Source organism: Cnephaeus nilssonii (genome assembly GCF_951640355.1).
Source record: "Cnephaeus nilssonii genome assembly, chromosome: 13".
In the NCBI taxonomy this organism is placed as follows: domain Eukaryota; kingdom Metazoa; phylum Chordata; class Mammalia; order Chiroptera; family Vespertilionidae; genus Cnephaeus; species Cnephaeus nilssonii.
The window spans coordinates 66046601-66061144 of record NC_137084.1 but is presented as its reverse complement, the minus strand read 5'-3'; the positions used below and the strand labels follow the sequence as shown (position 1 = coordinate 66061144).

At 37.4% G+C, this 14544-nt stretch overlaps 1 protein-coding gene across 1 annotated transcript in view; it reads right to left on the bottom strand.

The window, feature by feature from the left end:
• The window catches only part of ARHGAP42 (Rho GTPase activating protein 42), a 251835-nt gene that overhangs the window by 151334 nt on the left and 85957 nt on the right, over positions 1 to 14544 (bottom strand). The window contains exon 3 of the mRNA XM_079787754.1: positions 9546 to 9607. Coding sequence (XP_079643880.1) covers positions 9546 to 9607 — 62 coding nt within the window. The remainder of the gene's footprint in view (positions 1 to 9545; positions 9608 to 14544) is intronic.

Genomic DNA, 14544 nt, shown 5'->3' with positions numbered 1-14544 from the left:
AGAGTCCAAGGATGTCAGTAAACATCCTACAATGCACAGGACAGACATCCAGAACAAAAACTGATCTGGCCCAAAAGGTCTGAGAAACACAGAACACTCTGCATTTATAAAAAGAAAACAGAATCCCAAGGGGCTTAGTGCTTCACTTGTTGTCAACAATTAATTGGAATAAAGACTTTCCCAACTTTGTGTTCTGGTTTCATGCTGACTATGGAACATACATTTTGTTTACATCCCTTAAATAGTGTTCTGTTATGTGTGACGAGCAGAAATTATACTGTGGATGAAATGTAAAGAGAACAGAATTAAAAGTCACAGATCAGTGAGGATAATTTATTTTGCCATGGGAGACTTAAAATAGAAATATAGAAATTATTATGGGGTGCTCTTTTCTGCCACCAAGGTAGTTAGATATGGTTATACATTGAAAAGTACATCCGTTTTTCAAACAGCAGTGTTTCTGTTGAAAATACCTTAAAGATCCAAAGGATTGGCAGGAAGTGTGGGAATATGGTTCAAATAAAGTATTCATAGGGTGACCATATTTTCCAAGTAAAAAGGGAAAATACATTATCTTCAGGGCCGGCCTGTGGTTTACCACTACATTAGCAAAAAGTTAATCAGGTTGTTGTAAGTTAGATTGTTATAGTAAATTCTCTTGTCTAGTATAGTTGGGAGAAAAAAAAGAATGTTGGTTAAAATCATCCTTTTTCAGACTCACTCTACTGCTTCTCTACTTAGTTCTCCTTTAATGTCTTAAAACTAGAGGCCCGATGCACAAAGATTCATGCAAGAATGGGCCTTCCTTCCCCTGGCTGCCGGCACCGCCTTCGCTCCAGCCAGAGCCACCTTCCGCCTCTCGCCTTGTCGCATCAATTTGCATATGCCCTCCTTATTGGCTGTGGGCACCGCCATCTTTGTCGTGGAGTTATGGTCAATTTGTATATTCCGTCTTTATTAGATAGAATAAGGCATTGTAATCTCACATACAAAAGTCCTGCACCTCCTTTGTTGAGTTATTCATAAGTATCTTATTCTTTTGTAGCAAATTTTTGTGGTGGTATCCATAAATTTATTTATATCTATCAACCTGGTTAGGCTCTGATTATTTCTAATAAGTTCTCTTTATATAATCTAGGATTTTATATGGGAGAAACAAAATTAAGTATTAGATGTTTTATGCCTTTGATTTTATTTTACTCCACAGATCAGGGGCCCTCCAAAACAATACTGAATTCAAATAATGGTACATATCCTTGTCCGATTTCTGTTTTGCAAAGTGAAGTTTTCTAATGTATAGATGAATGAATATAATGTTTCTTAACTTCTACAAAATTTCAGACAGTTCACTACCATCATATTCTGTTCAAATGACAATGTTAACTGGAAATTCTTAGGCCACTAACATGCTGCAATAAACAACAGTTGGGTGATTATCCAAATCACAATAATTCCCTTGTTTTTTAAAAAAGTGCTGATATTCAGAGAAACACATGCAGAGGCCTTTTGAAAGTTTTCTTTTTTTAAGGTTACCATGGGAAACTAGACAACCCTTCACCCTGCCCCCCAAAACAATTTCTGCCCAGTCCAGTCCAGTGGCAATGTTTATGACTTGCCACGTGGAAGAAGCCAACTAAGAGAATGAAGCTGATAAGCAAATGAAAGGCACAGATAAAAAAGCCTGGTAGAGGCCTGAGTTCATGATTCTGGCTGTTCTGGAATCCCACATACAGTATGACCCTTTCCACAGATAAATGAGATGCCTCAGTGTCTTCCCAACCAAGTCTGTTTGCCTTGCAAGTGAATGTCCTGGGTGACACACACATAACAAATCTTCATTGAGAAATAATACAAGGCATCTTGATAAGAATCCACTAAGAGCAGACTTTTGCCCTGCAAGAATTTGATTCTAGGACAAATAGCAAGTTTATGAATAATTTGTTATTTTAATTAGTATTATAACTAAAGTAAAATGTATTAAGCAATTGTACTATAGTTTTACAAAACATTACCATTGGGAGAAATTGGGCAAACGATACACAGGATTCCTTAAAATTGTATGTGAATTTATAATTGTCTCAAAATTTAAAAGTTTAATTAAGAGAGCTATAATTCTCTTATCTTAGTAGTAATTAAATTTGCAATTCCTTTGGTAGTGAATGGTTTAATCATAAACAAAGGCAAAAACGTTTTGCTCACTGAATACCTCAATATCTTATTTTGGTTGGTCAACTGATATTTCCCAACCATCCACTGCTTTGTTAACATTATTTAAAATTTCCCTTCATAATACCTTTTACAGCTGTTTTCTAGTCTACTTTATGTCTACTTAGGTTTATTTTCTCCACCCTTTAAACTTAAGTGTCCCATCTAGGTCTTAAAAATCTTTCAGGAGTTGATTACAAAATGAGTTTATATATACTGTATTTATGTTTTATATCAATGCATCTTTTTGCTTACTATGAAAACACACACACACACACACACACCATCATCATCAAAGCATGGTTTATAAATTTATTACAGACCTAGAACATCCTCAACTGTACCAATGAAAAATGATGGCTTGATTCCATAGGGTAAATGTATTTTTGAAAGTTCAGAGGTAAAAATGGAAATATTTCAATATGCTGTACAATTCTGACTCCAAAGTAAAGCCTATATACCTGGGATAAAGGGCAAAGGCAGGCAGAGGAAAGAACTAGAGATGGGAGGAAAGAGATGGGAAGCACCAAGGCTGTGTCCAATTGGCTACTCCTGCTCACTTCAATACTCACAGCCTTAAGCGGCAAACACCTAACACCCAAAGATTTATGCCAGAGTAACAAACTGAAAACGACATATTCAGTTCAGTTTACATCTTGACAGAAAAAAGAAATGAAAAGAATGTGTAAGTTCTTTATTCCAGGATCCTATTTTAAATTGATTGTTTTTAAAATAGCACTATCTGGTGGAAACGTTCCCGTTAAATCCTTCCATACAGTCAAGGTTAAAGTTAAAAAAATAAAGGGGTCTTGGGAAACAGGAAAATATAAAGATTTGGATGCTTACTGTCACGTACTCATTTACAAATCTTGAAATCTAGCAATTTGATATATACTCATTAAATACCAGCTGTGAGAATGGTGTCAGTCACAAGAAAAGAATGCATGTCCAAATGGTAAGGAAAATGGCCTTCTAAAATACAAACTTTAAAAAGGAGCTCTCACTCAGCTCCCTCGGCTGACAGCTAGTTACGACCACAACTGCCAATAGCATACAAACCTTAATTGTACTGGGGAGAGTGCAGGCTCCTTTCCAAGTGTGCTTTTGCAAGAGCTAATAAGAAGCATAAAGATCGAGTCTTGGTTTTATCTCTTTTCATCCCCTTTCTTATACTCTGGGGTAGAAGTGTTAACGAGCAGCAAAATGGCTAAAAGGCAAGCTGCCAGGATAGCCTCCGCTGTCTGACCACTATGTCAAATCTATTCGGAGATATTTTTAGAGTTTTGACGGAATTCCTAGTTTTTATCAAGAGTCCTTTTCCAGTCATAGAATCAAAAGACAAAAATTCGCCCAAAATGAACACTGATGTGTTTCCTGAAATCCTAGCAAGCACCCTATTCAAGTCCTCCACATTATATTAATGACTTTTTACTTAAAGAAAGTTTATTTCTCTATTAGACTTAAGCATAATTAATTAGGTCAAACAATCTGAGAAATGGTAAATAAGAAGCTATGATATATACAAGGGGGTGGGGGGAGCACAAAAGAGATCAGGCCTCAGGCCTCTCCCTCTTTATGTCTAAAATTTATATAAAAAGGGGAAGACATGGGATATAACAAAGCAGAGCTGAAAGTCCGGTCCAAAGACCTGACACTGAGTCCTGTCTTCTACTGCCACTTATTAGTGATATCTGTTATACTGAGTCATTCATTTACAGTCTGAGCTCAGGTTATGATTGCTGTAAGGATTTTTAAAAAGATACAAAAAAGCACTTTGCAAACTTTTAAAAAAGACAAATAAGTACTAGGACAGTTACTGATAAAAAGAAAATCCACTATAGTGGCAGTGTGATCTGCTAACTCAGAATTTCATCAGATAACTGGGAATCAGGGAAGTCATGGAAAGCGTCCACCAGTCAATAAACGTGAAAATCAGAACTATGTACGTGAGATGTTTCTTTTATAAGTTTCAGGTGAAATCACTGTATTAAAAAAGTCGGTATGTAGGCCAGCATACCTAAAGTTTGTATCTATTAAAGTTCACCTAAGACATACCAGAAATAAAACCCATACTCATGCATGTGGAATGTTAATAGATCATGCTTCATGTGTCTCAGATAATAATTATTCACAGATCATTGGACTTCAGTTTATAACAATATTAATGTTAGAAGCACAAATTAATCAATAGCACTTACTGATGGCATATGAGCAATGCAAAAATGGATGGCAAAGACTAAGCAAAAATCTTTCATCAGGGGAAATAGGAACATGCAGTTTTCTCAACATTTACGATATTCTCCAATTTCATGAATCTTTGGTTCACAGAAGGGGTAAGAAAGACTTAAAATAGATTTACTCAACATTTTTGGTTCTCATGTGCCAAAATTTGATAGGGGAACTGTCAACGGATTAATGGATTAAGTTTTTGCTGAAATATGTGCCCGTTTAAATATGATAAAGATTTTGAAAAGTAATCCAATTCAACACTTAAAATGCCTGCATTCTTCCTTAATTTTTGTAAGACACTGAAATAATACACCTAGAGCATTTACTAGTACTAGTAATAGAGCACCTCACATACTATATTAATAATACTTGTTTGCTATTATTTTTCTCCAATTTTTAATGAAAACAGTTTCAGTTTGAAACATTTTGGATATGTGAAGTCTCTGGAGCCCAAAACCTGGGTGTAAACTGTGGCATACCATTTACTGACTATATTCTTTGAGTTTGCTCTTCTTTAAAATGGGTGTATTAGCCCTGGCTGGTGTGGTTCAGATGGTTATGTGCCATTCAGTGCACCAAAAGGTTGTCAGTTCAATTCTTGGTCAGGGCACATGCCTGGATTGAGGACTTGCTCCCTAGTAGGAGGTGTGCAGGAGGCAGCCAATGGCTGATTCACGCTCACATCAATGTTTCTATCTCTCTCTCTCTCTCTCTCTCTCTCTTCCTTCATCTCTCTCTAAAAATAAATAAAGATGTTTTTTAAAAACTTAAAAAAGGGGTTGTATTAATAATGTCACCTCAGAGAGGTGCTATGCAGATTAAATTGGTTTAAAATATAAAGCAATTACCATAGCAGTGCCTGGTACCTTGAAAACGCTCAGGGTCAGCTGTTATCTACAACAGTGCTTCCCAATAATGATTTACTTGCCTTGAATTATATTTCTAACACATTTCAGGTGCTTATACCTTCCTATGACTAGTGTCTAACATACTGGGTACCTCAGATACATTTTTTTTTTAATCTCTTGAGACATAAGAGCTCAAAATCTTGTGCCAATAACCCAAGTAACTTACGTTAGATCTAAACCTATTTTGTGTCTACTTCCTATTAACCGTTACCTAGTCCTGCTTATGCTTTAAAGAAAGTATAAAAAAGGAAAACAGAAGTTATAATTCTCTTATAAAGTGAATGTTAAGGTTATGAGTTTCCCTCCCAGCCTCTCATAATTTTTTTTTTTTGTTTCAAAGTAATACCCAGATACCTAGCCCATTTCAGGAAAAGTATTTTCATTACCCAAGAATTTAAAAAAAAAATAGTAATCTGGCACTAAATAGAAAGAATTTAAATCCTGGCAAACCTAAAGCAAATTTGTAAGCTTACACGTCGAAGGTCAAATATGAGTGCTAAATGCTGGAAGTGATCATGGTTTTAAAAAAAGGTTTCTTATATTCATCAAAATGAAAACTATAAGAAATAAGTACATCTGTATAAATTCTTCAAATTAACATATGCTAAAATATCCTGAAGTGGAGGCTTCCGCAATTGGTGATAAAAATGTAGCTTAAAAAAACTATTTCACTGTGGGCGCGCACACACACACACACACACACACACACACACACATTTGTCAAAGTTAGGGACTAAAAGTACCCATAAAGTAAAGGCCCCAGGCAGGGGTAGAGGCGTAGCACAGAGTGAGTCAGACCATTTGGACCCTCTATCCTGAAGAACAGCTAGAACCACTGAATCCACATCCTATAAGTTTCTAGTTAGTATCTTTCCACAACCCTACTGTAGCAAAGTGAATAAATGGGACTTAAGCAAGCTGTCCAACAGCGTTCTCCTGATTCTCCTACTGATCTAAATCTCCTTTGTTGATTTTACCTCATCTGATCAAACTCTGGACTCAACCACCTCAGGGTGCAATTCTCCCACATTTTCTCTTCTGTCTGCACATTCACAGATTGGGTGATCTCATACATCCTATAGCTTTAAATACCCTCTACATGTTGTCGACTTCTAAATTTATACCTCTAGTCCCATCTGCTACCCCCGACCTCTCTGGACTCATATCTAACTGCTCCCTAAGCAAGGTTACTTAGTTACCCAGGAGGCATCTAAATAGATTCAAACTTTTAACTATTTCTTTCCCATCTCATTCCTCATCTCAATAAATGGCAACATCTACCAGCTGCATTATTTTTTCATTTTAGTACTTACCACCATCAGACATAATTTGTTTAATGCCTATTTCTCCCCAGGAGAATGCAAGCTGCATGAACAGTTATTTCTGTCACAATATATGAGGGCTAAAGGGGGCTAATTTAGGCTGTATGGAAAATGCAGGCCCCAGAGGTGATCTATAGGGTCAAGTCTGAATAACAAGATGAAGCCAATAGGAGGATACGTCAGGATGTTCAAGGCAGAGGACATGACAAATACAAAGGTCTAAGTCCCAAAGAAGCTTGTACGGACACATTAGGAGAAACTAAAGCCCCTTAGACTGGAGAACAGGGAACCAGAGGGAGACTACTGAGAAGGGAGGAAGGGGGGAGAGTAAGGTTCCAGGAATTCAGGGAAAGAAAAGGTCAAGTTTGAAGGCCAGGAGGCAATCGAATCAAATTCAGTATTTCAATACAAATAACAAGAGGTAACAGAGAGTTCTTCCAGAAAGACTCAACAAGACTTCATGCTTCCATAGGTGGTTCTGTTGGTATGTTAGTAACTGAAACAAATTGTTTTCCTATTACTACATCTGATTCACTTTTTTGTTGTGTTACAACTAGGTATTTTTAGTTGGCTTTAGCAGAATTTTTTTTTTTCTTTTAAGAAACTCAGTTAATAAAAAGCTAAAAGGCTCCATTTCTTTAAAAAAGGTCAATATTTTCTTTGGTCTCTTTTTTTCAGCAACTAGCCTTTTTAGGTCACCCAGATGATATATTCATCTAATTATGGTAATTCATTGGTGACAGGAGAATTTGTTTAAACTGTTAAGTGTCCTCTTTCATCTTCTTGAGCTTTTATTTTTGTTTTGTCACTGTTCTGACATACTTAGGTTTTGGTCAAATTCAATCATATAAGTCATGATTTATCACTGAAAAAAACATAGGCTTTATAATGAATTACAGAACTCCTTTACACTTTCTTAGTATATATTCTTAAAATATCCTACTTCTAAAATGAATCACTAATTTTTAAAACACAAATTCTACAAGATCTTTATACAAGATCTGCTACCAGCTATTCCTTCAGTTGTACTAACATCATGTGACTAAAAGTGTTGATTAATCACTCCAGTATTTAGATTTGTGTGTTATTGATTTCTTTAATAGACTGTGGAAATGCAATTAGGCTTTTATCTGTAGAGGTTTTTCCTCATTATTTTGCATTCTTTATTTCAGACCTTCTCTGAAACAACAGGAAAAGCAAGAAAAACCACAATATGACTTCACTCATTAATGAAGAATTTCTTCCTTGCCCCAACATGAGAAATATGACTGAAGGCAATAATGATGAATTCTGAAGCACCAGAGTTGATCTAATCCCCATCTCCATGGCTTCTAAGACACTCTACCCCATTCCTCAGCCTTTTCTTCTCCTTGGTCTTCGTCTTTTATCCTGTGATCATATTGGTCATCATATTGGATGTCTCAAGATCCTGCTCATAAAACATCCAAATCTCTGAGCTCAGCCTTCTTGATTCCTAAGGTCTGACTTCCCACTCAGCTACATCTTAACTTCATTATCTAGATCAGCTCCACTGCCAAGTTCAGTATGTTTCAACTCCCACTCCTGATAACAACTTCCGTGTCCTCTCTCAAAATCTTCTCCTCTGTCAATAGTGAAACTTCAGCATTAATAACTAGTCATGCTTGTCCTCTCTGCTTTCTTTGTTTTCCCAAATATATTTGATTGATTTTTAGAGAGAAAGGAAAGGAGAGCGAGAGAGACAGAGACTGTTCTAAACTACTTCTACAAACTCCTCTCAGAGCAAATGACCACTCCTTCCTAACACTCTTTTCCACCCGCCCAACCAACCGTCCGAAGTTCTCCGTTTTAACCAATCCTCTCTTCCTTTTCTCCTGGCTCAGAGGAAGAGCTTTTCCCCAGGTGCCTCTAGGTCTCCTCAGTGCTGTAAGAACATTCCCTTCGCTCTCTTCTCCCTGCAAGCTACAACACACTTTCCCACACTCTTCAACTAATACATTTTCTAAAATGATAGCTCATGCTAGTTAGTTTATCACTCTTCTGCATTTCTTGTACAGGATCTGAATCACAACCTCACTCACCCAGAACTGAATATTCCCCTGGCTTCCAGGCCACTTCCAATTCTTCATTTACACATATCGCTAACCATTCTTTCCCACATTTGAGTTTACTTATGTTTACCTATAATTCCCCAACACAATGCTGAAGTACAGTGATATCAAAGATGATGTCTTAAAGAAGTGTGTAGCTCTCACCATAACTGACAACATCTTCAGCACCATTAACATTTATTATGTTCCAGGTATTACTTTACAACAATCCTTAGGGTATATTATACTATTTTTTTCCATACACATATAGAAAGACTGGGTCATAGACAGGGGCCTTCACAGAAATTTGAACACAATGGGGATGAATTATACTTGTAAATGGATAAACATATTACTAATAACCAAGCATTGATACTGCCATGTAAATTAATCCGTCAACCTGGAATGCATTCCCTTTTATTCCCAGCCCAGCAAAATCATCCCAGCCTTCAACACCCAATTCATGAATTGCCTTTAATACTTGTAATGTGTCTTTATTATAACACTAAGGTTATTTAGAAGTTTGCTCAATTAGAATGGATTTCATAATGGCAGGAGGTTCAATATTTTTAATTATTAGGAAAATTAACTGGAAAACAAAATGGATATAATATACGTATGTTGAAAATGAAATAAGTAGAAATAGCTTATCTTATTAGCAACATTTGATCATCATACAACTTTTTTCTGTAACATTTAGTACACGCATCACATTATAAGGTCTGCTATGGTTAAGCCTAATTCAAAAGATCTATTCTTTTTTAAAAAATCCAAACAAAGCATTATTCTTAAGAAATGAGTAACAGACTTACCAGTCTTCTCCTTTCTTCTTCTACTGTGATGAGTAGTCTTGCAAATTCTTTTAGCGACTGAGCTATTTAGAAGACAAATTTTAAAAAGAAGTATTAACCTCTTTTCATTGCTAATATCTAACTGCACAGGAACAAACATTACAATGAAACTAGTTATAAATTTGTATTTATTCTATGGTTTTATGTTTTTATAACCATAACACAGTATACAGAATAGAATCTCAATGAATAACAGCTATAGATAAGATGTTTGTATGCCATAAATCAAAGTTAAGCACATAGCAAGTACAATATTTTTTTTCTTTAAAGACACTAGGGGAATATAGTTTATATACTTAATATATAAAATTCTCACATTAATAAATAGAAATATAGTACTGGAATCACCTCTAAACAGAATATTACAAATAATGAAAAGCATATTAAATCTATAAGAAGCAATAAATCCAGTACTATTTAGATGACTTAGTAGCAGCCAGTAATACAAGGGCTCCCACTGCATCTTTCTAGAAGTTCATCAAATTTTGTATTCTTCCTATATCTACAATATTTTAAACCTTTGCTAGTCAGTGTTATGAAATGACCACCAACATCAGCATTTGGGAACTTATTAAAAATACAGAATTTTATTTTTGTAAAATAAAATTCAGGCACAACCCCAGAATCTACATTTTAACAAAATCCCCAGGTGACCTGCTTGCATATAAGTTTGCATGCACTGCTTTAGAAAATTATCGGATCTATATTGCCCTAGCATGGGGAAAGAACCAATTATTCAGAAACTTTAAAAGAATAAACCAAAAATAAATAAATAGGAACTTATAGTAGCCTATTCTTTTAAAATGCTTAGTTCCAAATGGCAATTGTGAAAAGTAATTTATCCACATCAATTTTTGTACCTTATACTTAATATGAATTATTAACTAAAATAAAAAGGTTTTGTTACAATACTAAGGAAACAAATAAGATAAATGCAAAATTTGTTTTCATTTAACCTGTGAACCTTCCCTTCTATGCCCGTATTCTTTATGCTCTCCCCATCCCCTTCCTTCACCCATACTAATATTGAAAACATTGTGCGAGACAAGAAGTCTAGTAAGTCTGGCCTCAAGCCCACAATAAAGGCAAGTAAGTGAGAAAAACAAAGCAAGAGTCACATTATCAGAACTTATTAAGGAAGAGAAAGAATGCTTTCCACTCAAGAATTTAAAAGGGCAGTACCTCCCTGCCGGCTCCCGGATGTCTGCAGGGAGTGCACGCTGCCAGAGTGAGCTCCCTCACCAGGCCTCCTCACCAGTCCGCCGGGACCCAGCGTCCTAGGATGCGGCTCCAAGACCGCACAGTGAGTGCAAGCCAGGGGGAACACTGTGCCCCACCCCCACCCTGGACCCCAGAACCATACTGCTAGCCTGACCAGGAGCCACCCAGTGCCCGCTCTACCCCGAGTCCTGGGACCTGCTACCGGGGGTGACCCGGAGCAACCCAGAGCACAACCTACTCTGGGCCATAGGAGAGCAGGGACTGTGTGATCCAGAACAACCTGTGGGACCCAGAGCAACCGGTGCCTGCTCCATCCAGGCCCCCTGGACAGCCCTGCTGGGGTGACCCAGAGCAACCCACACTGCTTCACCCCATCATGGGAGGGGTGACACAGAGCAACCCGCACCTGCTCCACCCAGGTCCCCAGGAAAGTCCTGCCGGGGCCATCCAGAGCAACCCAATATGCACCTCATTCGGGGTGACAGGAGAGTGCAGACTGAGCGACCCAGGGCAACCCGCCCCCGCTCCACATTGAGGAGGGGTGAACTGGAGCAACACAGCAAGTGTCTCACTCCAGGCTACGAGAAAGCAAGGACTGTGTGACCCAGAGCAACCTGCACCCAATCCACCCCGAGCCCAGGGTCTTGTAGCCGGGGAAACCTGGAGTAACCCAGCGTGTGCCCCACTCAGGTCACAGGGGAGCTCTGACTGTGCAGTCCAGAGCAACCAGCACCTGTTTCTCTCCGGCCCCTTGGACAGTCCTGCAGGGGCTACCTGGAGAAACCCAGCACACACCTCACTCTGGGCCATAGGAGAGCACTGCCACGCGACCCGAAGTAAGTCAGTGTGCCCAGCCAGGGGCCACAGGACCACACTGCAATGCGCTGCCAGAGGGACTTAGGGTACCACCTTGCCACGGGTGCCAAGGCCATAACAAAAGATAGGAAGGCCACTTCATAATACTAAAGGAATCAATACAACAAGAGGATATAACTCTGGTAAACATATATTCAGCCAATGTAGGAGCACCCAAATACATTTAAAAAATAATATTAATAATTATAAAAGTCCAATCTAGGATTTGTTTTTTTCCTCCTCTTTTCAGAACTGCTAGGTTTACAGTAAACTAAGCTGGTTTGAAATGCTATCCCTACCCATTACTTCACAGCGGGTATTATTCACAGTTACCAAAATAGAAATCAAAGGATTACCTGGGAATCAGATCAATCTTTTAAACACATTAATGGCCTTAGAGTAATGATTACTTTTTAAAAAGTTTTAATTTCTGCAAAAATAACTCTACCAATGTAACCCAGTTTTGACAATAGTAAGTTGAACAGAAAACATTTTTCAAATATATGGATTTTAACTGGAGGGCATAATAACATTTTCTATTTTTGTTCTATTGGCATCTATGGGTAACGAAAGCACTCCATCATCATTCTGGCAGCTATCTACTGCTGCTGAAGATCTCTTTTGGTGAGTCTAAAAGAAATCTCAACCAAACTTTGGCTGACAGAAGACAACATTAACATGCCTAGGGAAAAAGAATCTAAGAGGTAAGTCGGTTTGGGATATAGGAATTGGAGACAGCTGGTACTCTTGAAAGTGAGAAAACAAGAGGAGATATAGAGAGATAGTTGAAAGTAAAGAAACACTTTAACCCCACATTTCTCTCAATTCCTCCCAAACTGCTTAATTATTATTTTTAAAAAAAGGAAAAGAAAAACATACCAGCACATGCTTCCTTTTATTGGCATCTATTGGATGACATACTCTTAACAAAACATGGGCCAAGAGAAAAGGTTATGGGATCTAGAGATACTATGTCCAATACAGAAAAGAAGCAAATGGAATTCTCAAGACGACACAGCTGTATAGTCCAGGACAATAGTTGTACAAAAGGCCAAGAGAGGATCTGCAGAGCACATACAAGAGACAACCAAAGAATGCATAAATAAGTAGAACAGCAAATCGATGTCTCTCTCTCTCTCTTCTCTCTCTCTCTTCCCCTCTCTCTCTGAAAAAAAAAATCAATACAAAAAAAAAATAAAGAAGTAGCAAGATAGTTATGATCTTTACAGAAATGGGAGAAATGGCTAAAAGTTCAAAATGGTCTTTATGGGGAATTAAGTGGTGGAGAGTGGTAAGATACAGGATAACTTTTTAAATAAATAACAAAAATAAAACAAGCTATTAATGCTTTATTTTCCTACTGTCCTAAATTCTGGGAGGGCATAGATCACATATTACTAATTTTCCCAAAGAGCAAAGTAAATATCTAGCACACAGAAGCCTGTCAAGTGGTATTTTTGGAATAAATAAAAATATAACCTGATCCTAGAGTGGCCCAGAAAATGATCACTGGCCCACGTAGTGGTGCCCTAAAAGTGCCTGGCAGTCTGTTACTCTGAGGACTGCGTGAGAGATCCATTGTGAATAAAACCCATTGCTAGAGACCAGAAGCCCACAGGCTTCCCCAGGTAACCATTACTCTGAGTAAACTGTGGAGTTGCCTTAAATCCGATTTTGATTACAACTAAGGAAGCTCAGGTTCTCATTGCACTGTTGAACTTCTTTGTCCAAAAATGGATATTTCTGCTTTACTTGGTTCTGGTCTGTTTCCAATATTAATACGATTTATAGACTCAGTACCTAGAAGATGATTATAATGGGAATGTCGAAGGAGAAAAATTTTGACATGCAAAAGCAATCAAGTCTGCTTCCTCACAACATAAACTATTCTCCTTCCAGCAATTTTTTGAGTCTCCCCCAAATTAGCAAGTTTTGCTCCCTCTTTCTATTGTTGATTTTTCAGGGAAATTACTTGGGAAAAAAAGATTGTTCTCTTTAAATATTAAAAGTATATTTAAAGCCTCAGTTCCATGAAAGCATATGTTTCTGGGTCTAAATGAAGATACTCGTGTTTGTCATTTGTTCTAAAAAAAAAAAAAAAAAAGGAACAGTAAATATTTCATGAATTAGTGACAGTGGCCTACCAATTTTTAAAACCCATATTGTTTCCCCCTCATCTTTTTACTTAGAGTGATGTCAAAGTACTGCATTAATAGTTTACTAAGCACAGGGTAACAGAAAGAAAATAGTAATTAACAATCCTGTGAAGCAGATATAAAAGGATTCAATGTGGGTTTTAGGATTAAGGGCTGAAGAACAGGCATTCCCTTCCCTGCCTGCTCCTCCCTCCAAGTAGCAGGAACCTCTAACATAATGAGAAGCCAATATTAGAATCTCTGGTGTCAGGGACCCACAAATGCCCTCAAGACTATGAAAACCGGAGGGAGTCTATTCTCACCAGAACTTGGGCAGAAAAAACTTACAAAATGACCCTCCCAGCACCCATCACAGTGCCTGATACAAAACAGCTATTGGTGCTGTGACTGCTTGAGCCATTTCTTCTAAAACTTTACTTAAACAAATTCATAAAACATTTATTACATGCAAATCCCTAATACCCAAGTACTTTCTTTGATAAGCAACTATTTGTGATACTCCATATTTTATTTATCAGTATTAATATTTACATAAATAACAATTTTATTATCTGATTTTGGAGGTCAAACATTAACAGCTGATCCTGCAATTATAGGTGGTATGACAGGAGCTTGATTTCATGAGAACAATATTCCCAAAACAATACTTAAAACACATTGGGCTTTAATAGATGATCGTTACATGAATTAATGAATTTAACAACACATTTCCGCAGCCTGTTTGCTCT